The sequence below is a fragment of the Sus scrofa genome, chromosome X (genome assembly GCF_000003025.6).
Source record: "Sus scrofa isolate TJ Tabasco breed Duroc chromosome X, Sscrofa11.1, whole genome shotgun sequence".
NCBI lineage: Eukaryota > Metazoa > Chordata > Mammalia > Artiodactyla > Suidae > Sus > Sus scrofa.
The window spans coordinates 56,364,511-56,390,486 of NC_010461.5; the positions used below are offsets into that span (position 1 = coordinate 56,364,511).

Sequence of the window (25,976 nt, forward strand, 5' to 3'; positions counted from 1 at the left end):
ATATATATATATATATATAATGGGAATCATTATATATATATAATGGGAATCATTATATATATATTATATATATATTTATATTTATATATATGGGAACTATGTCTTATTGGTCTTTGAACTCCTAAGACCTGGCATAGTGCCTGACATGTATGTCATTGTAGGCCCTCATTGAATGCCTGAGTTTGTCCCTTTCGTTCTGACTGTTAATTCCTACTAATATTTCAATTCACAGTTCAGATATCACCTACCTATGAAACCTCTACTTTGGGTCAAGGTCTTTCTATTAGTTGGTGTTCCCATAATGTTTTTTCCTAACATTTTATTATGGAAATTTTCAAAGATACAATAAAGTTGGAAGATTTTATAGGAACATTCCTATAGATAGTATCTGGATTCTACCATTAACATTTTACTATATTTGCTATATTACATATCTGTCCATTTATCTACTCATTAATCCACGTTCTTATTTCTAAAGTAAATTGCACACATTAGTGTACTTCTTCCCAAATTTTTAGCTTACATGTTATTAACTGGAGTTTAATGTTTGTATAGATTTTTTAAATGTAAGTTTTATAATGAAAAGTGCAAGTTTTAAGTGTATTTTAGCCAAATATTGATAAATGCATTTACCTGAAAGCCTGTAAGCCAAAGCCTTATCATGATATAGATTACCTCCCTTCCCAATCAGTTGTCACCCTACCAAGTCTCACAGTATTCTCCCTTTTCATTGCAATTATTTATTTGTCTTTTTTTCTCATTAAACTTTGAGTTTGTTGAGGGTAGAGAACAGTTTGTATTTTCTTGCCACCTGTGCCAAATACTATGCCTGGCACACAATAGGTGTTCTATAACTGTTGGCTGGCCAGATAAATTTAATATCTGCCTTATTCCTGGAATATGAGCACATGTTGTATCCATTTCCTTTTTCATCTCCCACATCCAAAAGGTCTCTTGGTCATGTCATTTTTATGTCTTAAACACCTTTGAGGGGAGTTCCCATCATGACTCAGCAGGAAGGAATCTGACTAGTATCCACGAGGACGCGGGTTCGATCCCTGTTCTTGCTCAGTGGGTTAGGGATCCGGCTTTGCCATGAGCCGTGGTGTAGGTAACAGATGAGGCTCAGATCCTGCATTACTGAGGCTGTGGTGTAGGCCAGCAGCTGTAGCTCTGATTTGACCCCTAGCCTGGGAACCTTCATATGCCTCAGGTGCGGCCCTATGAAGACAAACACAAAAAACAAAAAAAACTTTGTCTTCTATCTCCTTCATTCCTCTCCCATTGTGCCAGTCCTTAGAGAGCTCTCAGTTGAACTGTTAAAATATCCTCCTAAATGGTTTCTTAAACACCAATTGTTTTACTCCCAAATCTACCTTCCAAATGACTACCAAAGTAATATTTCTAAAATCTAAATTTGATCATGTTTACTCTCTTTCAAACTCTTCATTTGTGTCCATCATGTACAACACATGTTTTTAATCTGCCTTTCTTTTAAAGCAGAGGAACTCTTTTTTTTTTTAATTTTTATTTTTTGTCTTTTTGCCATTTTTAAGGCCGCTCCCACGGCATGTGGAGGTTCCCAGGCTAGGGGTCGAATCGGAGCTGTAGCCGCTGGCCTACACCCAGAGCCACAGCAACTCAGGATCCGAGCCGCGTCTGCGACCCACACCACAGCTCACGACAACGCTGGATCCTTAACCCACTGAGCAAGGCCAGGGATCGAACCCACAACCTCATGGTTCCTAGTCGGATTCGTTAACCACTGAGCCACGACAGAAACTCCAGAGGAACTCTTTTTAAAATGAACTGTTTAAATAAATTCTAACAGTTGAAATAAGTTAAAAAACAGATTGTAAATTCACATAAATTTATAAGTTCAAATTTATAACACTGAGTAGGTCAGTCTTCAAACTATAGGAGTGTTATAGCTATTTTTATGATCATAATTTCTTTATATTTACTTTCATATCCAAATTTTTTGTGGTAGAAAATACATCCAACAAAGGAGTTGTATCTAGAATATAGGGAAAACACTCAAAACTCAATAGTAAAAAATAATTCAACTAGAACATGAGCAAAAGACATGAACAAATATTTCACTGAAGAGGATATAGAGATGACAATAAGCACATGAAAAGATGTTCACCATCCTTAGTCATAAATGAAATACAGAAGAAAACCACGAGGATACCTCTGATTACCTCTCAGAATAGCTAAAAGAAAAAAATAGTGACAACACCAAATGCCGACAAGAATGTGGTAAATTTGAATTTCTCATACATTGCACTATTGGACATTAATTCCAGAGAAAGTGTATGGTCACCCAAAAACCTATACATGAATGTTCATAGCTGCTCTATTTGTAATAACCCAAAACTGGAACAACTCAAATGTCCACCAACAGGTAAATGAATGGTTAAACAAGCTGTGGGACATCCATGCTGTTCACTGCTACTCAGCAGTAAAAAGGAATGAACTATTCAACAGCTTGGATGGATTATTATTATGCTGAGCAAAAAAGAAAAGGCCAGTTTCAAAATGTTACGCACTGTATATACCATTTATACATTCTTGAAATAGCAAAATTATAGGGGAGAAAAATTAGTGATTGCCAGGGCTTGGCGGATAGAAGGTGAAGAGGCAGATGTGCCTGTAAAGGGTAGCTCAGTTCTCTGTCTTGATTTTGGTGATAATTACATGAAGTTATACATATGATAAAAGTTGCACAGAACTGCATATACACACACGGAGTACATGTAAAAACTGGTGAAATCTGAATAAGACAAAGTTTAATTTTCTGGTTTTGATATCTTACTGTGGTTATGGGAGATTGTTACCATTGGAGGAGGCTGGGTGAATGGTGCATAAGACCTTCCTGTACATTTTTTTTCTTGGGCAGCTGCCTGTGACTCTATAACTACTTTTGAAATAAAAAGGATTTTTTAATGCAGTATAATGAAAAGTAATTTTTTCTCTTTCCCCAAATCCCTAGTCTATGTTTTTGGACATTATCTCCTTCTATACAAGTAGAAGCATAATATATACTCTGTTTATTTTTTCCATTAAATTATTTATTTATTTAGTCTTTTTAATGCCACACCCATGGCATATGGAAGTTCCTAGGCTAGGGGTCAAATTGGAGCTGCAGCTGCCGGTCTATGCCACAGCCACAGCAATGCCAGATCCGAGTTGCATCTGTGACCTACGCCACAGATTGTGGCAACCCTGGATCCTTAACCCACTGAGGGAGGCCAGGGATCTAACCCACATCCTCATGGATACTAGTCAGGTTCTTAACCAGCTGAGCCATAGTGGGAACTCCTCCCTAAATGATTTATGTTAGATATATATCAGCATATATATCTCTACTGTGTTCTTTTTTGAGTCCATATAGTGTATAGATATACCATTGTATTTATTATACCATTCTCCTATTGATGTACATTTAGGTTGATTCCAGACTTTTGCTGTTACATACTAGGCTCCAGTGAACGTTCTTAATTCTTAATATATGACATGTTGGGGATTCTAGATGACAGCTACAATTTTATTTAAGGTTTTGTATCAATTTTTTTCCTATAATTTATTCTGGTCATACATTATCAGGATAATCCTGATTCATACTGTATATAATTGTGACTTATAAAAATTTTAACAGCTCATTTTACAATTTCAGAATTGTCTTCACCTGTTAAACTGATCTAGGAGCTTCAATGAGAAGTGGTAGGATGTTTGTAAATTCAAAGTTGGATTACTAACAATATCTTTCCTAATTTATGTTATGTAATAACTATAAATGTCTAACAAGACACAAAGCTTACAAGAAGCGCTGAAACCATCTCTCTCTTTTTTTTTAAGGGCCATTGGCTAAGTGCTTCATATGTACTATTGATTTAATCTTTTTCCAGCTTTATTGAGATATAGAGCATATGTTAAGTTTAAAGTGTATAACGTGATGATTTGGTACCTGTATATATTGTGAAATGATTACTGCAATAAGGTTAGTTAACACCTCCACCCCTTCACATGGTTACCATTTGTGTGTGTATGGTGATAACATAAAATTTAGTTTCTTAGAACAGAGTAGTGTTTACTAGAGGGGAAGGAGGCAGGGAAGGGTGAAATGGGTAAAAAGGATCAACTGTATAATGATGGATGGAAACTAAAATTTTGGTGGTGAGAAAATTGTGCAATATAGAAGTAAAAATATAATGTTGTACACATGAAACATAATGTTATAAACTAATGTTAATCTCAATAAAAAATTTTATTAAGATTTACTCTCTTAACCATCAAGTACATAATACAGTACTGTTGATTACAGTCACCATATTGTACATAAGAATCCCCAGAACTTATTCATCTAATAACTTAAAGATGGTATCCTTTTTTTTTCTTTTTTTTTTTTTTTTTTTTGTCTTTTTGCCTTTTTGCCTTTTCTAGGGCCACTCCCGCGGCATATGGAGGTTCCCAGGCTAGGGGTCTAATCAGAGCTGTAGCTGCTGGCCTATGCCACAGCCACAGCAATGCAGGATCTGAGCCTCGTCTGTGACCTCTACCACAGCTCAAGGCAACGCTGGATCCTTAACCCACTGAGCAAGGCCAGGGATCGAACCTGTGTCCCCATGGATACTAGTCGGATTCATTAACCACTGAGCCACGACGGGAACTCCCGAAGATTGTATCCTTTGACCAACATCTTCCCATTTCCCCTACCCCTCAGCCTCTGGCAGTGACCCTTCTGCTCTCTTTCTATGATTTCAGCTTTTTTTTTTAGATTCCACATATAGGGTGAGAACATACAGTATGTGTCTTTCTCCTGATTTATTTCACCCAGCATGATGTCCTCAGGGTCCATCCATGTTACAGAAGGCAGGATTTTCTTTTTTATGGAATAATATTCCTGTGTGGGTGTGTACCACATTTTCTTTATTCATCCATCAATCCCTTAGTGGATACTTAGATTATGAAGCCATCTTTAATAGCATGTCATCTCAACATGTTGAGTTCCATATTTGCTTGGTACCACATAATGACTATGATGCATTGATAAGCCCATGAATTGAGTAACTGCCTCTGTCTAGTGTTTCAGTACAAGCTCATGTGCTATAGTGGTATAATTATTTGTACAGTTTTCCATGAATGTGCATGTGAGCTGGGGAAAAAGTCTAGTGCAAAGCCACAATGTTAAATTATGCATTTGCAAAAAAATTAAACATATGTACAAATAATAGGTATTTTCAAAGACTGCAGAAAAATTAATTAGCCTTGCTGCACAAGATAATATGTCAGCAGACTCCAGTATGTTCAGATTTGCTTTATAGCACATTGGAATGAGCCATTTAAATGCAATTGTTAAAATTTAAAATATTTATTTATTTATTTGGCTCTACCCATGGCATGCAGAAATTCCTGGACCAGGGACTGAACCTGCACCACTGCAGTAACCAGAACCATTGTAGTGGTAACCTTAATTTGCCATAAGGAAACTCCTAAAATAATTTTAAATAGTGGTGATGGTTGCACAACAATGTGAATGTATTTAATGCCATTGAACTATACATACTATGCATTTTAAAGTGGTTGAAGTGGTACATTTTATGGTGTATATATTCTACCACAATAAAAATAATTTTTAAAACAAAATCCAAATTACAGTTGCAGAAACTCTAAAGCATTTCTGTGGTTCCCTAAAGTATCCCTAAGGTTCTGAGGAACACAGCTTGAAAACTACTGTCCTACAGCATAAACACAAATACCTGAGCGTGACATGTCATGCTCTTTATGATCTGTCCCTCACTGTCTTCTGGCCTTTGTCTATCTCATAACTTGCATTGTATTCATATTGACCTACCTATAATTCCACTATCAAAATGTATAATGCATCTTTCACAAATGTGCATTGACATATGTTATTTCTCTGCCTGGAGTGCCCTTACATTCTTCTTTTCTACTCTTCTCTCCTCCATCAGCATTGTCCTTCCTGGTCATCCTTTGCAATTCAGCTCAAATTTTCAATGCCTACTCCCTCCTATGAGAACTCATTTTTACTATACTTACCTCTTCCTTTAACATTATATTTGCAATCATCTGTTTGTTGATGTGTCTATTCCCCTTTAGATTATGAACTCCTCGAGATTGTGACGTATTCATCTTTGTGTCTCTAATACCTAGCACAGTGCCTAGAATATTGTATATATTTACTAAATGATGAAAAGGACTTGGATGTGTGGGAAAGAGGAAGAGTCCAGGATGTTTCACATTGCTGTTTGTTGGCTGACTGGTTAGATGATGAGACAAAGAAAAGGAACAGTTCTGGAAGTGAAATAGATTTGCACAGAAAGGTGAATTCTATGTTCAGTTCTGGGTTATGCAATGCCATGTGGGCACAGCCCACTGGAGGTTATTCACTGGGCAGCTGAAATATGGTTTTGGACAACAGGAAAGAGGTCTGGTTTGGAGATGCATATTGAGGGAGTCATTAACACAGGTATTTATTGGAACTCTAGTCAAGGATGAGATAACCCAAGGAGAGTATATATAGTATGTGTGTGTGCATGGAGAATGGGGGACACATGGGTAGTCACATGGCTCTGGAGGAGAGACTTAAGAGTTCAAGATTTCAGAGTCCCCGTTGTGGCACACTGGAAACGAATCCGACTAGGAACCATGAGGTTGCGGGTTCGATCCCTGGCCTCGCTCAGTGGGTTAAGGATCCAGCCTTGCCGTGAGTTGTGGTGTGGGTTGCAGATGCGGCTAGGATCTGGTGTGGCTGTGGCTGTGGTGTAGGCTGGCAGCTGTAGCTCTGATTCGACCCCGAGCCTAGGAACCTCCATGTGCCGTGGGTGTGGGCCTAAAAAGCAAAAAAAAAAAAAAAAAGTTCAAGTTTTCTTTAGATACATTTTCCGCCACTCCTGTCTCTTCAGCCCCAGCCTTCTCCTCATTCCAAGGTATCTGGTGCCTCTAAGTGAGCAAATTAGCTCATGTCCATAGAGCCTAGAGGTTAAGATCATGGACTTTGGAGCAAGACTGCCTCCATTTGAATCCTGACTCTACCACTTATTAGCTATATGACCTAAGGCAAGTTACGTAATCTCTTTGTGCCTCAGCTCACGTGTCTGTAAATACAGGGATAATCATACTTTATGCAAACTTTATAGTTCCTAGTGAAGTAATATGTGTTAAGTTTCTAGAGCAGTATCTGGCTTATAGTAAACACCATATAAACTTAGCTGTTATTATTACTCTCATCATCATTGTCCCTCTGCAGGCACTTTAGATTGAGGCTCCTCCATCTTGCTGAGTCATTTATTGCTTCTCTACCTGTATGCTGAAAACACATTGAAACCTCTTGCCTACTGGTATTTCCTCTCCTATGCTCTAAGATCTTGTGGTTAGTACTTTTAAAATTCCTTTTAGTGCTATCTTAGGAGAGAAAGAAATGCGGTGGTCAGTCTCCTATGTTTGAACAGAGCTTCCTATAATGCTCTCTGTGTTCTTTTTGTATATGAGGTTATTTGTTAACATTGATTCCTTTGAAGCTACATCAATTTTTTATTGGAATAATATATGACTAGATAATTATAATTTTATTTTTCGAAAACCTTTCATTATCCCCCCCTCTTTTTGTCTTTTTAGGGCCACCCTTGTGGCATACAGAGGTTCCCAGGCTAGGGGTCTAATCAGAGCTGTAGCTGCTGACCTATGCCGCAGCCACAGCAACATCAGATCCAAGCCTCGTCTGTGACCTACACCACAGCTCATGGCAACACTGGATCCTTAACCCATTGACTGAGGCCAGGGATCGAACCTGCATCCTCATGGATGCTAGTCAGATTCGTTTCTGCTGAGCCATGATGAGAACTCCTACTTTTTCCCCTTTAGACTTTCTATACCCAGAAACTTATCTTTTTTTCCCTGAATTTTGGAAATCTGTTTTCTTAACATCCAGTGTATTGATGTCTGACCATGTGGCTTGCTCCCCTACAACCAGATTCTCATCATTTTACTTATATAATCAGTTCTTCCATGTGTGTCAGCTTGAAGGCCAAAGCAGTCATTTCCTTCTTTACTTGCAGTATCTTTTGAGTAAAGAAATTGTCATCAGAGGAGATAAGGAATTTATCAGGTGCTCTGCTTTCAGCATCATGTAACTTAGCAAATATCTAGATTATCTAAGCTTCTCTACCTATTAATAATAACTTACATTTAGGTAGTGCTTTATAGATCACATTTGATTTCTATCATAGCCTCATAAGGTAAGATATGTATTATACCTGTTTTATGGATAAAGGAAAGTTTTGGTGGCTTTGTCCAAGGTCATACACATTGGTTAAGTGGCAGAGGCAGTTTGAACTAAGGTTCTGTCTCCTAATCAAGTTCTTTTTCACTCTTTCTCCTCTCACTATTGCCCAATGTCCTGTAATAAGCAAAATTGTTCCTATTTGAGAGCTGCTTCATTTCTGTCCTAGCTTGTTTTTCTCCCGTTACCAATATACCCTTTTATTCTAGTTGTGAGATTCGTTGTAATGTACTTCCATATACGTGTGAGGTTATATTTCCCTTTTTAAGTTAAAAATCTCTTCTTTGTTATTTGTTGCCCTTGTGAACAAATACCCAAAACTGTTGAGTAGTATTCTTGATCCTCTCCTCACTTGATCTGTTCTCATTCTTTTAGAGAGAAGAAGCTCAAGTCTTAGTTTTTTTTTTTGTTTTTTTTTTTTTTGTCTTTTGTCTTTTGTCCTTTTAGGGCCATACCCGCGGCATATGGAAGTTCCCAGGCTAGGGGCTGAATTGGAGCTATAGCTGCCGGCCTACGCCAGAGCCATAGCAGCACCAGATCCGAGCCATGTCTGTGACCTACACCACAGCTTACAGCAACGCCGGATCCTTAACCCACTGAGCAAGGCCGGGGATCAAACCCGCAACTTCATGGTTCCTAGTTGCATTTGTTTCTGCTGCGCCACGACAGGATTTCCCATTCTTAGAATTTTATATGAACAGTTTTCTTTTTTTTTTTTTTTTTTTTTTTTTGTCTTTTTGTTATTTCTTGGGCCACTCCCGCGGCATATGGAGGTTCCCAGGCTAGGAGTCCAGTCAGAGCTGTAGCTGCTGGCCTACACCACAGCCACAGCAACGCCGGATCGTTAACCCACTGAGCAAGGCCAGGGACCGAACCCGCAACTTCATGGTTCCCTAGTCGGATTCGTTAACCACTGTGCCACGACGGGAACTCCTATATGAACAGTTTTCTCCTCAGTCAGAACTTGTATTAGGTCTCTGCAAACATGTTCTTCCCAGTCTTTATGATGTATATACTCCATCTATGTCAAGAATTTATCATTTTAATCTCATGCAACAGGAAATCAAGTGCTGTTTTGTGATGAGTGTTTGGGAAAGTATAATGGAAATGATTGACCATAGGGTCCAGAATAGATAGTTTAAAGCACAGGAAAGATGATCTACTGGGAGTATTTTGAAAGTGTCAGTAAATTTGTAGCCACAATAAGGGTGAAGAACAGGATCTATGAAAGAAATGGAAGGTTAGTAAGATGCAGTCAGAGAGGAATTTTGGAGTTTAGGATTTTGTGGATAGAATTGTTTCAGGTAAAGTATGGCTAAATAAGTTAAAGGTAGAGTAGTGCTAACAATAATGATGCCATTTATGTGTCATTTAACTTTATTTTGTGTAAAGTATTTTATTTCCCTACAACAACCTAATAAGGTAGGTAGATTTGCCTTATTTTATAGTGGAACTTTGTGCAACTCATACAGCTAGTCAGTGATAGAGCCAGGATTAGAACTTAGGTCTATCTGATACCAATGCCCATGCACTTAACCATTACACTATATACACTTTCCATGATAAACATAACCATAAGAGGGTCAGAGGCTTTTAAGGGACCTCAGAGATTATTACAGTATTTGAAGAGTAAAACTTGCAATTTAAGAATTAGAAAAGAATCTTTATATAAAGCAATAAGAGGAAAGGTATTGCAATACGGTATAATAGAAAGAGCATAGGATTTGACCACAGTCCTAAAATGGAACCTGAGGCCTACTACTTGCCATCTGTTTGACCCCTGAGAAATCATTTAAATTTTGGGCTAGTTTCCTTATCAGTAAGCTGAAAATGGTAATAAAAATAATGATGATAATAATAAAGAATAGCTGTTAATCTAATTTCACAGCATTAATTTAAATGTTGTGATAATGTTATAAAAAGTAAATAAATATACAGATGTTTGTTGTCATGGCAATGGTTATCTGTCTGTCTGCTTTGTTTCTTTGGGAAGTGGCAAGAAGTGCCAATAGATTCAATTGTGCACTCACCTTTGTCCTTTGAACTTAAAGAGGCATTCTCAGAAAAGTGAACAGGATTGAGATTAAGAAGTTTCCTTACGTTTGCTGACTTAACATTTCTATGGGGTCTTTATTTCTTTTGCCTTTCTCAGGAAAAGTGTAAGTATATGTTAGATGCTTTACCAAGTGATTTAAATTTTGTTTCCTGCTATTAGGTATTAATATTAACCGAGGCCTCTTATGCTTGGGAAATGTAATCAGTGCTCTTGGAGATGACAAAAAGGGTGGCTTTGTGCCCTACAGAGATTCCAAGTTGACTCGACTGCTTCAAGGTAAAAGCCAAAAGCGCCTCTAAAAAATAAAAGAAAGTAATTCAGAATGATAGTGCTGAGAAAGCAAAGATGGAACAGGTAAAAGGCCAGATTTTTGGACTATCGTATATAGAACTGTCTAATTGATAAACTGGAGAGAGAAACCTGTTGGCAAGCAGGCTTCTAAAGTAATGGAAAAAATGTCTTCATATATGACTTTGAGAGCCAAGAAATCTTTAGAATGCCAACTATTCTTAGTACTTTGTACCTGAAAATGAACTTGGTTACTGTTTTATTAGTGCTGATAAAGCAAAATTCCCTAAAGAGTTAAAATCTACCTAGAGGGGGCATCCAAAGAATGTTTAATCCTAATAGTGGCTCCTATCTTACTTGGGCCAGGCTCCAACTGTTTTAACACATTTGACTGCTGCAGTCACAGTCTCTATTAAGAACGAGGACACATGCCATAGGATTCTAAATTCTATCATTTTACACAACAAAGATCTTAGTGTTCTTATATTGAAACAATAGGAAATTTGTAGATACTTAAGAATTTTTTTCTTCCAGCTCTGAGCTTGAAGTCACCAACCCAAATGGATATCTTTGCTTGCATCGTACATGTTTGATTTCATTTCCTTCCATTATTCTTTTTCAGATTCTCTAGGAGGTAATAGCCACACTCTTATGATAGCCTGTGTGAGTCCTGCTGACTCCAATCTAGAGGAAACATTAAATACTCTTCGCTATGCTGACAGAGCAAGAAAAATCAAGAACAAACCTGTTATTAATATTGATCCTCAGACAGCTGAACTTAATCATCTGAAGCAACAGGTAGAAGGGGCTTAATATTTGATGGGAAAAATTTCAAGTATGTGAGTAGAATGATAGTGCTTCTACTTCTCAGCTTCTCCTCTATCAGAAGTTTAAAGATGTTGGTTAAGAATTATGTTAGTTTGGAGAAATCTTAAAGTAACTCCTTTTAACATGTTTTTGGGTCATTTTTAAGATTGGAGGGTGGTATTGGAGATTTCACTGATAAAGAAGTGAGCAGTGAGAGAGGTGAGACAGGAGAGGTAGGCAGGAGTCAGATCTTGAAGGTCTTTATATGACTTATTAAAAAAATTTGGAATTCAACCTTAAAGCTGTAGGAGCCATTGAAAGATTTTTTATAATCTTTTTAAAAAAAATTATTATTGAAAGATTTTTAAGTAAGAAGGTGACATTGTATGTTTTAGGGAGATTATTCCAGCAAGTATAGAGGAAATGGATTAGAGTTGGGCATAACTAGAAGTAGGAAAGTAAATCAGGCTGTTATAATAACTCAGGTGAGAACCATGGCCTGAACTAAAGACAGTGGCGATAGAGATAAAGGGAAGGAGACAAATTAGAAGCAAAAAACGGAGTTCATGTTGTGGCTCAGCGGTAACCAACCCAGCTACTGTTCATGAGGATATGGGTTCGAACCTCGGCCTCTCTCAGTGGGTTAAGAATCAGGCATTGCCACAAGCTGTGGTGTAGATTGCAGACACGGCTTGGATCCTGTGTTGCTGTGGCTATGGTGTAGCTGGCACCTGCAGCTCCTATATGACCCCTAGCCTGCTAACTTCCATATGTCACAGATATGGCCCTAAAAAGCAAAATAAAATAAAATAAAGCAAAAAACAAGGAGGTAGAATATATAGGGCTTACAAATGTGGTAACACATTTGTGGAAGGATAGGTGGGGAGAATCAAAGTTGCTTCCCAGGTATCTTGCTTGGACAACTGAATAAATGGTGGTAACAATCATTGGGTCAGGGAATACAGAAGGAAAAACAGGATCAAGTAGGGATTGGAAATGATGAACTTCAGTTTGGGACATTTTAAACTTGAAAGGCTTGGGGGACATCTAAGTAGAGTTACTTAAACATGGCTGTGTATACAGGTTTAATGCAGAGAGGTTTGAGCTTAAGATACAAATTTGAGAGTCATCAGCATTTAGATGGCATCTAAAGTTATGGAATGGTTGAGATCAGAGTGCCTCGCGCATTAAAGGCATTACTCAATATTTGCTGAATGAGCAAATTGCCAAGAAGAGAGAAGAAGGCTAGACAGAACTCAGGGGTTACAGCAGCATTTAGGAATGGGGAAAAGAGAGACGAAGAAGAAGCACACAGGTAGGAAGAAAATCAGCGGTGTCAGGTAAGGGAAGAAAGTTTCAAGGAGGGATGTCAAAAGCAAGGTGGCAACATTGATAATTTATACTTTTAAAAAATGGTATGGCTGTTGTGTGGAATTGGCTTATTGTAGAACAAAGGTAGACTCATGGAGCCCACTTAATAAGTTCCTGCAGTGATCCAGGAGAGAGAGAAATGATGGCTTAGGTTTAGGTCCATAGTGGTGGTGATAGAAAGAAGTGACCAGTGAATTAGATAAGGGGGCAAGGATATGACACCCAGCTTTCTGGCATGTGAAACTCCATATTCACTGATCTTGAATGCACTGGAGAAGGACCAGGTTTGGGATAGCAGACAATTAAGTAGAAATATGAAGTAAATAGTTGAATATAAAGATTCCAAATTCAAAAAAACTAAGGGGATCTAATAATGGTAATACTTAGCTCCCTGGGCTGATTTGAGGATTAAATGAAATATTATATCTAAACCGTCTTGCATGGTATCTGACTCCAGGGGCTAGACTCAGGCCTCAGAGAAGCTCCCTTCCTTTCAGATTTCCTATCTCACATTGACATTTATGTAGTGATTATGGTTCAAAATATACTTTTATATTCATTATTTTTTTTTTGTCTTTTGTCTTTTTTTTTTTTTGTTGTTGTTGTTATTGTTGCTATTTCTTGGGCCGCTCCCGCGGCATATGGAGATTCCCAGGCTAGGGGTTGAATCGGAGCTGTAGCCACCGGCCTACGCCAGAGCCACAGCAACTCGGGATCCGAGCCGCGTCTGCAACCTACACCACAGCTCACGGCAACGCCGGATCGTTAACCCACTGAGCAAGGCCAGGGACTGAACCCGCAACCTCATGGTTCCTAGTCGGATTCGTTAACCACTGCGCCACGACGGGAACTCCTATATTCATTATTTAATCTCATCATAATAAGCCAGTGCATAGAGCAGATATCTTTATTCCCACTTTAAGACACTGGGGTCTATGATGATTGCTGTACACCTATAAATGTAATAAAATTTATTAAGTAATCTTAAAATTTTTTTTAAATAAAAAAAAAGACACTGTGGTCTAAGAAATGAATGTAGGTGGTTCAGGGCAGACTGACAGAAGAACCAGGTCTCCTGATATCCTGCCCTTGACTTTACCCACTATCTCTCCAAGATGGAGCAGTAGTAGCTTGTTAAGGGACTGTGAAAGCTCTCTGCAGTGGGATACTAACTCTGATAAGCCTTACTTGCAGGTTGCAAGGGAGAGAGAGCTGGATTGGAGGGAACAGCATCCCTTTACCAGCAGTTTCTTCACTGGTGGCCAGCAAATCCCCCGTAAGCTTTCTGCCTGAAGCCCTCCTAGTCATAAAATGGAGATAAAATACCAGTTTCTCCCTATCAAACAGGCTTGTTCTCTGTAAATGATTTGGAAATCTATGAGCATCAAATGAAATCACATGTGTAGTCATGCTTTGGAAATAATGATGTGAAAATAAATGTAAAATACTAGTGTTATTGCATTAAAAAAAGTTCTAAATTCAGAAAGATCTGCGTTTGAGATAAATTTGGGAGTCTCCAGTTTAAAGATGGTAATTGAAACCATAGGCAGAGATGAGACTTTAAGGAGAGAATACAAAGTGAGAAGACTGATACTGAGCTTTGAGGATCTTTATCATTTAAAGGACAATTGGAGCAAAAACAGACTAAGAAAGAGAACTGGAAGATCAGCTTGAAGAATAGAAGGAAAGGCAGGAAACTGTGGTGTCTGATAAGCCAGATGCTACCAAACAGTCAAATAAAATGAAGACTGAAAAATGCCCATGGAATGTAGTGACATGCAGATCATTGATGACCTTGGCAAGAGTTATTTTAGTGGAATGTTGTGGGCACAAATCATTGGAATAGGTTAAGGACCAAGTGAGAGAAGAGCAAAAGGAAATGAAGGCAGTGGGGGTAGACTCTTCTCTCAAACTTTGTAAAGGAGAGAAATTGGACAAAAGAGATAGGAAATGGGATTGGGAAAGGTGCTTTTGTTTTGTTTTAAGATGGAAGAGACTTGAATATATTTTAATCTTAATAGTAAGGATCTTGTAAAAAAGGAAGAAGTTGAAGATATAGAAGAGAGAAGGGATAGCAAATAGAGTAAGATTTCTCAGGAGGCAAGAAGAGTTGGGAGCCAAAGCACAAGCAGAACAGCTCCTCTTTTGTCGTAGGAGGAAATGGAGAGGATGACTGCATGTCATGAAGCCTCCTTTGGACTGTTTTGGGATTTCATCAAATTTGCTTCTTCGCAGAACCCTAAAGGACTTAACTATACCTGATGACCTAGCATCTTCTGTCTTGTATTATTTCCTACTTTTCCAAGCCTTAGTCTTGTCTTCATCAACTAGATTGTAAACTTGAGAATAAACCACCAGAGTTTTTGTATTCCCCCCACACTGCTTAGCCCAGTGCTAAGTCTGATTGGGAAAAAAAAATAGATGTTCAATAAAAACTCATGAAGGTGCTTAGATAAAAGGGATGACTCATCTTCTAAGAACTAGTTATTCATGTAATGTTGATTGTCCTTTTATCACTGAATCATCAGCCCTATTGCTTACTGTAAAACATAAGCTATGCCTTAGATTTCATAGGTATCAAAGCAAAATTACCCTACTGCTAATATGGTAATTTTGCTGATAAGGGGTAAGTAATTTTTTTAAGTCTTAGTAGATTTTGTTTTAATTAACTTTATTTTCTTTGGATAAATATCATGTGTTTTAATATGTACAAAAATTTTATAAACCTAGTTATACATTACCAAAAAGGACATCTTACCTTTTTTAAAAATTTTTATTCGCGTATAGTTGACTTACAATGTTGTTATTAGTTTCAGGTGTACAGCAAAGCGAATCATAAATATGTATCTATTCTTTATTCCCATATAGGTTATTACAGAATATTGAGTTCATTTCTCTGTACTACACAGCAGGTCCTTGCCAGTTATCTGCTTTATACACAGTAGTGTGTAAAGGTCAATCCCATCCCCCCAATTTTGGATCAGTAGTTTTTGGTTAGTAAATAGCTATTTTTCTTTGCCTTTCTTAGGTACAACAGCTACAGGTCTTGTTGCTACAAGCCCATGGAGGTACCCTGCCTGGATCTATAAAGTAAGAGTCAGACTAATTTTAAATGTATATTCTAGCAGAGCCTCTTTCTTCTTATGATTGTCTTCCCCCTGATATTCTAAAGTTTCTGGTAGCACTTGGTGTCAAGGTAGGGATCTTAACAAACATCCTATCTATTTAGGAGTGTGGGTTCTGGCCTTAGAAGTTCATTAATTAGAATTCTACTATGAGGAAAAACTGTCTCTCTCTTCCCCCACCATTTATTTATTTTATTATGTATTTATATTCATATAGACTCATGGGTATTTCTTTTATTTTATGCATTAACATCCAGAACTATCATTATTTGTTTTATTACCCAAATTGTTTCTGCTTTGTCCACTAGGAGCTCCTTCAGGGTGGCTCTTATGTTCTTTAACACGCCATCGAGTGTTTAAGCACTTTCACCAGATGTTCCACACTCATCTTATATTTTTCCCTGCCCCAGTTCTGGAAGCAATCATATGTCCAAGGAGCCCTGGTTTTTGCTTTTTTTGTTTTTAAATTGGAAAATGGTATTTAGGAACCAGATCTGGGCATTAAGTGTGCTCATTGTTATTGGGATGTCACTACTTCTAGGTTTTCTCAATGAGTAGAGCTAGGAAATATCTGTATGTATAGTAACTCACACATATACTCGTATCTGTATTTTTATATCTATCTATATATGTATTAAAAACCATGATTTTAGACTGACACTTCTGATTCCAGTCCAGCATTATAGGGTTTATTTTCATCTTCCCACTCTCTTTATAACTTCTTTCTCCAACAGTGAAAAAACAGCTCTCATTATCTACATTCTATTTACTTGTTTAGTTCTAGCATACACATAAAATAATTTCAGAATTGCTAGTCCATACCCCTGTGAGAAACACTTTTAGAAACTTTGGAATTCCCATTATGGCACAGTGGGCTAAGGATCCAGCATTCTTGCAGCTGTGGCATAGGTTGCAGCTCAGGCTCAGATTTGATCCCTGGCCTGGCAAAAAAGAAAACAAAGGGAAAAAACTAGATTACAGCATGTATGTACAGTTCTTTTTGTCTTTAGGCTTAGAGTATCCAGGCAAGATACTGTTTCCCTAAGTTATTGTTTGTATTCCACTTTGAGTGCTCCCTACATCTTTCTTGGTTGGTTTTAATTATTTGTTGATAATTTGGGTAGGTGAAGGCTATGTGAAACATTGTGATAGTCTGAGATTCAGAGTTATACAAAAAGATATCTTCAGAACAGAGAAATGAAAATCAAAACCACAATGAGATATCACCATACACCTGTCAAGATGGCTATTATAAAAAAATAAAATAAAAAAAAAACCAGAAAATAACAAATGTTGGTGAGGATGTGAGGAAAACCTGGAAAAGTTAGAACCTGTGTGCCCTGTTAGAGGGATTATAAAATGGTATAACTGCTATGGGAAACAATATGGAGTTTCCTTAAAAAAAATTAAAAATAGAGCTACCATATGATCCAGCAGTCCTACCTTTGGGTATATATGCAAAAGAATTGAAAACAAGGTCTCAAAAAGATATTTGCATACCCATGTTCATAACAGCACTATTCATAATAGTTAAGGAAGTGGAAGCTACAGAAATGTCCATCAGTGGATGAATGGATAAATAAAATGTGGTATATAAATACAATACATACATACAAGGGACTATTATTCAGCCTTAAACGGGAAGGAAATTGTATTACATGTTACAACATGAATGAAACTTGAGGACAATATGTTAAGTAAAATAAGTGAAATAAGTTGAAAAAGACAAATACTGTATGATTCTACTTATATGAAGAATTTAAGGAGTTCCCGTCGTGGCTCAGTGGTTAACGAATCCGACTAGGAACCATGAGGTTACAGGTTCGATCCCTGGCCTCGCTCAGTGGGTTAAGGATCCAGCATTGCCCTGAGTTGTGGTGTAGGTCACAGAGGTGGCTTGGATCCCACGTTGCTGTGGCTGTGGCGTAGGCCGGTGGCTATAGCTCCAATTAGACCCCTAGCCTGGGAACCTCCATATGTTGCAGGTGCGGCCCTAGAAAATACAAAAAAAAAGAAAAAAAAGAATTAAAAATACTCAAATTCAAGCATTCCCTTCGTGGTTCAGTGGTTAACGAACCCGACTAGGATCCATGAGGTTGTGGGTTCAATCCCTGAGCTTGCTCAGTGGGTTAAGGATCCAGCATTGCCGTGAGCTATAGCATAGGTCACAGACGTGGCTCGGATCCTGCATTGCTTTGGCTGTGGTGTAGGCTGGCAGCTGTAGCTCCAATTCGACCCCTAGCCTGGGAACCTCCATATGCCGCGGGCATGGCCCTAAAAAGCAAAAATTAATTAATTAATTAATTAAAATAAAGATACTCAAATATATAGAAATGGTTAAGATGGTAAATTTCATATTATGCTTTTCACCACTATATGTATTTTTGTTTTATGGCTGCACCTGTGGCAGATGGAACTTCCCAGGCCAGTAATTGAATCCGAACTGCATCTAAGACCTACGCCACAGCTGCAGCAACACCAGATCCTTTAACCCACTACACTGGACCAGGGTCCAAACCTGTACCTCTACAGTGACCTAAGCCAATGCAGTCAGATTCTTTTTCTTTTTCATTCTTTTTTTTTTTTGGGGGGGGGTGCTTTTTGTCTTTTTGTCTTCTGTAGCCACCGGCCTACACCAGATCCACAGCAACTCGGGATCCGAGTGGCATCTGCAACCTACACCACAGCTCACGGCAACACCAGATCCTTAACCCACTGAGCAAGGCCGGGGATCGAACCTGCAACTTCATGGTTCCTAGTTGAATTCATTAGCCCCTGAGCCACGACAGGAACTCCTGCAGTCAGATTCTTAACCCACTGCACCACTGCATGAAGTCCCACCATATTTTTTTAAAAGGAAAAAAAAAAGCATGTCATTCTCTTTGTCCATGCTACTCTGTCCTCCTTCTACCCCTTTATCACCACTGTTCTATTTCCCCCTGTATTTAACCCATCTCTTTAGTTTATTCCTGCATTTCTTTTTGTACAAATGAGCAGATACTGATGTATTTTTTCATATCCTCTTTTTTCTCAGGTGAATGGTAGTATACTATAGATACACTTTGTGGCTTTGCTTTTTTCACTATTTCCTCAAAATTATTATCAATTCATAAAACAGTCTTCCTCATTCTGTTTTACAGCTGCATGGCACTCTTATGTGTGCATATGCCATACATAGTAATTCATCTTCTCTCCTGCCTATGGGCATTAGGTTGTTTCCAATACTTTGCAGTTACAAAGTGCTGCAGTGAATGACCTTGTGTGTATAAAATTTCATATCGTTCATTATTTTTCTTCGGAGTAGATTTCTAGAAATGAGATTGCTGAGACAAAAGGTATGAGTGTACATGTGGTTTTATTTGGTACTGCCATTTTCCCCTCCAGAAGGATTATACCAATTTGCATTCCCAGCAGCAGTGTATGAGAGTGCTTATTTCCCCACACCCTTGCCAATGAAATGCGTTGTCATACTTTTTCAATTTTTGCCAATCTGATAGGGAAGAAATTCTATCTCAGTATTGTTTTAATTTGCATTTATTTAATTATGAGTGGGTTTGAGCTGCCTTTTTTTTCATATTGGGCTGCTTTTATCACTTTTTCTGGTGATCATTCATCTGTCCTATTTTTCTATTGGATGTTTTTGACCCTTTGGCCCTTTTTTTAAAAAATTGTGGATAAACTCTATATAACAAAAATTTACCGTTTTAATCATTTTTAAGATACAGTTCAGTAGCATTAAGTTTTTTCACAGTATTGTGCAGCTAGCACCACCATCCTCCCCAAAACTTTTATCTTTCAAAACTGAAACTCTGTACCCATTGAACAATAACTTCCCATTTCCCCCTCTCCTCAGCCCCTGGCCTTCACCATTCTACTTTCATTTGATTACTCTAAGTAACTCATATGAGTGAAATAATACAATAGTTATCCTTTAGCAGAATGTCTTCAAGTTTCATCTATATTATGGCATATGTCATAATTTCCTTCCTTTTAAAGGCTGAATAATATTCCATTGTGTGTATATATCATATGTTGTATATCAACTCATCTGTCAATGGACACAGGTTGCTTTTGTTTTTTGGCTATTGTGAATAATGCTGCTATGAACATGGGTATGCAAATATGTCCTTAAGACTCTACTTTCAGTTTCTTGGGTACTGTACCCAGAGGTAGAATAGCTGGATCATATAGTTATTCTATTTTTTTAATTATTTAGTTAAATGGTAACACCATTTTGCTTTCCTCCCAGAAGTTCACAAGCATTCTGATATCTTCACATCCTTGCCAACACTTATTTTCTTTGTTTTTATTTATAACAGCCACCCTAATTTTGGCCCCCTCTTTTTTTTTCCTTTTTTATGGCAGTACTTGCAGCATATGGAAGTTCCCAGGCTAGGGGTCGAATTGGAGCTGCCACAGCAACACTGGATCCAAGCTGTGTCTGCGACCTATCCTACAGCTTGAGGCAACACTGCATCATTAACCCGCTGAGCGAGGCCAGGGATCAAACCCACATTCTCACAGAGACAACATTGGGTCCTTAACCCCCTGAGCCACAATAGGAATTCCTGGCCCTTATTTTCAGTAGTTCTTTTTATATTAGTGATATTAGCCTTTTGTCTGTAATGGGTGTTACAAATATTTTAACAGGATATTAGGATAATTTGTTCTCTACAGCTAATCACCACAATCCAATTTTAGAACATTTCCATCACCCCAAAATGATCCCTCATGCCCGTTTGTAGTCACTCCTTTCCCCACTCCCAGCCTCAGGAAACCATTAATCTGCTTGCTATTTCTACAAGATTTGCCTATTGTGGGAGTTCCCGTGGTGGCTCAGTGGAAAGGAATCTGACTAGTATCCATGAGGATACGGGTTTGATCCCTGACCTCGCTTTGTGGATTAAGGATCTGGCTTTGCCGTGAGCTCTGGTGTAGGTTGCAGGTGTAGCTCGGTTCCTGTGTTGCCATGGCTGTGGCGTAGGCTGGGCAGCTACAGCTCCGATTCAACCCCTAACCTGGAAACCTCCATATGCTGTGGGTACGGCCCTAAAAAGATTTTTAAAAAAGGGATTTCCTGTCATGGAACAGCAGAAATGAATTCGACTAGGAACCATGAGGTTGTGTGTTTGATCCCTGGCCACGCTAAGTGGGTTAAGGATCCGGTGTTGCTGTGAGGTGTGGTGTAGATTTCAGATGCGGCTTGGATCTGGCGTTGCTGTGGCTGTGATGTAGGCCTGCAGCTCTGATTCGACCCCTAGCCTGGGAACCTCCATATGCTAGGGGTGCAGCCCCAAAAAGACAAAAAAAAAAAAAAAAAAAAAGGACCAAAAAAAAATTTTGCTTTGTAGACATTTCATGTGTGTGGAATCTTTTTGTATGGCTTCTTTCATCTATAATGTTTCTGAGATTCATCCATATTATAGCATGTATCAGTATTCATTCCTTTTTTTTTTTTTTGGTCTTTTTGGGGCCACACCTGTGGCATATGGAGGTTCCCAGGCTAGGGATACAATTGGAGCTACAGCTGCCAGCCTACGTCAGAGCCACAGCAACGCCAGATCCGAGCCATGTCTGTGACCTACACCAGAGCTCACGGCAACGCCAGATCCTTAACCAACTGATCGAGGCCAGGGATCGAACCCACAACCTCATGGTTCCTAGTCAGATTCATTTCTGCTGTGCCATAATGGGAACTCTATCATTATTCATTCCTTTTATCACTAAATAGTATTCCATTAGCTGGATATACATTTTGTCTGTCCCCCTGTCCATTTACCAGTTAATAGACTTTGGGGTTCTTTCAACTTTTTGGCTATCATGAATTATGCTGCCATAAATATTCACTTGCAAGTTTTTGTATGGACATATGCTTTTTATTGGGTAGATGCCTAGAAGTGGAATTTCTGGGTCATATGTTTAACTTTTTTTTTTTAAGGGCTGCGCCCATGGCATTTGGAGATTCCCAGGCTAGGGGTTGAACTGGTGCTGTAGCCACCAGCCTACACCACAGCCACAGCCACAGTCACAGCAAAACCAGATCCAAGTAGCATCTGTGAGCTACACCAGAGCTCACGGCAAAGCCAGATCCTTAATCCACAAAGCAAAGCCAGGGATCAAACCTGTGTCCTCATGGATACTAGTCAGATTCATTATCACTGAGCCATGATGGGTACTCCATTATGTTTAACTTTTAAAGAAACTGCCAAATTGTTTCCCAAGGTGGCTACATTGTATATGTTCTCCTCCCATTTCTGGATTTTGATTCATAGTTAGCCTTTCCCTGCACCAAGATTAAAGAGGAATTCACCCATGTTTTCTTCTAGTACTTATGTTGTTTTTATTTTTTACATTTTATTTTTCCATTTGGAGTTTATACTTGTTTGGTGTGAACCTATTTTCTCTTAATATCCTTATTCTCAATAACTCAGTCATTTTCTGGTTATAAACGTGATACCTTGCTTCTTATAGGACATTTAGAAACATGTAAAGAATGAATCTTAAAATTGCGATAATTTTATCACCCAGAAATGACTGTCCTTCTCTTTGTATTTCTCCCTCTTTGAGTCATTTCATCTTGGTGTCCTGGTAATATTTTAAGAATGTTGGATAAAGAAACTGAGGAATGGAGTTCCTGTTGTGGCTCAGCAGTAACAAACCCAACTAGTATCCATGAGGACCCAGGTTCGATCCCTGGCTTTGCTCAGTGGGTTAAGAATTTGGCATTACCGTGAGTTGTGGTGTGGTTTGCAAACGTGGCTCAGATCTGGCATTGCTATGGCTGTGGCATTAAGTGGGAAGCTGTAGCTCTGATTCAGTCCCTAGGAACTTCCATACGCCGCATGTGCGGCCCTGAAAAGCAAAAGGAAAAAAAAAGAGAGAGAGAAAGAAAGAAACTGGGGAAAGCTTGGATCTCCTTAAGGGTTTCCTAAAGACCTGTTCTAGTATATCCAGCTTAGAAGCAGTTAACCTTTCTTCCTTTCAATTTAGCATAGAGCTGTTTTATGTAAGATAAGATTAATGAACACAAGACTAATGAAAAACATTCCAGACTTCCAACTGCCTAGAATATCCTATAGTACATAGTTTCAGCTACAAAAGTAGCTGATTCTAAGAAACAGTTCATGAATCAGACAATTGAAGGCAATTGTTTAATGTTTTTGTGGGGGTTTTTTTGTATTTTGTTTATTTGGCCACAGCCATGGCATGTGGAGGTTCCCAGGCCAGGGATCAAACCTGCACCACAGCAGTGACCCAAGCTTCTGCAGTGGCAATGCCAGATCCTTAACTCACTGTGCCACAGGGGAATTCCAATTGGTCAATGTTCTACAAAGAAATAAAGATGCTACTTCTTTTCTCAAAAATGTATATTTATATTTTTAGAGACATTTCATAAGGCTTTTTACAAAGTGTACAGTTTATATACATGAATGTTTTTGCTTTTTCCTTAGGTTACATTCTTTTCTTTTTGAATGTGTGTCATTGAAACTTTTATATAGATTTCCTGGGTGTGTTTCTCATTTTGCACATGCTCAACTGACTTGAATTCCTAGCATTGGCAATTAAATAGCAGGTGAAAGAGGAAACATTGGTTTCCATTGTATTTTCCTCCATTTAGAGAAAGCTTGGAAATTTTTAGAGGAAAAAAAACTGTTGAGTTAAAAATGTCATTACTTTGGAGCTTGTCAACTTATATGAGTGATGCATAGAAGTTTTCAGTTTAATAACAATAAAGAAATCTGGGAGTTCCCATCTTGGCTCAGCAGTAATGAACCCAACTATTCTTGAGGACACGGGTTCAATCCCTGGCCCTGCTCAGTGGGTTAAGGATCTGGTGTTGCCCTGAGCTGTGGTGTAGGTTGGGAACTGTAGCTCTGATTTGACTCCTAGCATGGGAATTTCCATATGCCACAAGCATGGCCCTAAAAAGCAAAAAAATAAAAATTAAAAATAAATAAATAAAGAATGTTTAAAAAGAAAAAGAAATCAGAGCAATCTAAAATAACACTAAATTTACTCATAGTTTATTTTTATAATTGACATTTTAATTGAACATTCCTTCATAAGAGTTCTAGTAAATTCTCAAGAGTGTAATATGAAGCCCTATGGTGTGGCGTTACTATTAACTTTCTGATAAAGAACATGCTAAAATCTTCTATAAGAATTCATAGAGGTCTTAAACTGAGTGAGAGAGCATCTATTCCTGAAATCCTTTTTTATCCTTTCTTGAGATTGAGAACAGCTGTTCCCTGTCCTTTTTTTCTCTTATATCCTTGACAAATCTTCATGAAAAAAATCTTCATGTTTGTTCTGATCTTTTTTCACCCGTCCTAATTTCCAGTCTTTTGAACAATTAATCCCAATGGATTACCAAAAAACAACAACAAAATCAAAACTGTACTTCTTATTGAGCTGCTTCATTAGTTTGGAACTGATAGCAAGTAAACTGCATAAATTCCAAAGGTTCTTATCTTTCAAGCTACTTCTGTCCCTCCCTTCCACTCCTATTTGAAATAGACACCATTATTGCCTCCACCCACTCTAAGCCATTAAAAATTGGTAGACAAATGAGGAACAAGAGGCTGGGGGGCATAAGTTTAAAGCAAGGCAAGCATTTAGAAGGGAGCACTTATTTGTGGAGAATTGTGAAATGTGTTCTTAGTGGCCATAGGTCATCATTTCAACTTTTTGACTTTTTAAATTCTACTTCCCTAAACTTTAGAGCAAAGAGATAATTGACTTGTGTTGATGAGGTTAAATTTTAACCTTGAGCAGTGTTAACATCTAGTTCCCCCATATCTCTTCCTTTCTTTACTTCCTTAATCTTTTTTTTTTTTTGTCTTTTGTCTTTTTAGGGCTGCACAGGAGGCACATGGAGGTTTCCAGGCTAGGGATCCAATCGGAGCCAGAGCCACAGCAATGCCAGATCCAAGCCCGCGTCTGCGACCTACACCACAGCTCACGGCAACGCCGGATCCTCAACCCACTGAGCAAGGCCAGGGGTCAAACCCACAACCTCATGGTTCCTAGTCAGATTCATTTCCGCTGCGCCACAACCAGGAACTCCTCTACTTAATCTTTAATGAGGGATTAAGAATGAGAGGAGGAAGAGAACATTTTTTTATTATTATTATTATTTTTTTTGTCTTTTTGCCATTTCTTGGGCCACTCCCGCGGCATATGGAGTTTCCCAGGCTAGGGGTCTAATCAGAGCTGTAGCTGCCAGCCTACGCCAGAGCCACAGCAACGCGGGATCCGAGCCGTGTCTGCAACCTCTGCAACCTACACCACAGCTCACGGCAATGCCAGATCCTTAACCCTCTGAGCAAGAGCAGGGATCAAACCCGCAACCTCATGGTTCCTAGTCGGGTTCGTTAACCCTGCGCCACAACAGGAATTCCAAGGAAGAGAACATTTATCTTAGCTACAATTAGCCTTTCCTTCTTACCTGTATGGCACAAATAGAAAAATCACAAACCAAGAGGTTAGTCATTCCTGTTGCAACCATTATCTGGTTCTGAATTACTACCTTCCTCTTAACTATTAATTTAAGGTAGTTCAGGCATACATTATTATTTATCGAGTATTCTATTTGACTGGGAGAATAGATTGGAATGAACACACTTTTTTTTTCTAGACTTTTAGGAGATAATTTTAAACCAACTCTCCCCAAAGGTCTATGGGATATATATTTTTATCCTCCTTTGATGTAGATGTTATCAATCAGATATTTTTCTAATATGTTCCTTTCTTGGTTTTAGTGTGGAACCATCAGAGAATCTACAATCCTTAATGGAAAAGAATCAGTCCCTGGTAGAGGAGAATGAAAAATTAAGTCGTGGTCTAAGTGAAGCTGCTGGTCAGACAGCCCAGATGCTGGAGAGGATCATTTTGGTGAGGCTCCAAGACTAAACTACTAGCAGTTTGGACATTTACTAGCTTCAGTTTCTAAAATATTTAACATGCTTCTCATCATGAGAGATAAAATTACATGGAAAGAAATAGATTTGTATTTCCATACCCT

The 25,976-nt window shown here is 38.4% G+C and overlaps 1 protein-coding gene across 2 annotated transcripts in view; it reads left to right on the forward strand.

Annotated features, from left to right (window-relative positions):
* The window catches only part of KIF4A (kinesin family member 4A), a 128,108-nt gene that overhangs the window by 45,058 nt on the left and 57,074 nt on the right, over positions 1-25,976 (forward strand). For both annotated transcript variants that reach the window (XM_003360353.4, XM_005657819.3), the window contains exons 8-11: positions 10,521-10,637; positions 11,272-11,447; positions 15,856-15,917; positions 25,714-25,846. In XM_003360353.4, coding sequence (XP_003360401.1) covers positions 10,521-10,637; positions 11,272-11,447; positions 15,856-15,917; positions 25,714-25,846 — 488 coding nt within the window. The remainder of the gene's footprint in view (positions 1-10,520; positions 10,638-11,271; positions 11,448-15,855; positions 15,918-25,713; positions 25,847-25,976) is intronic.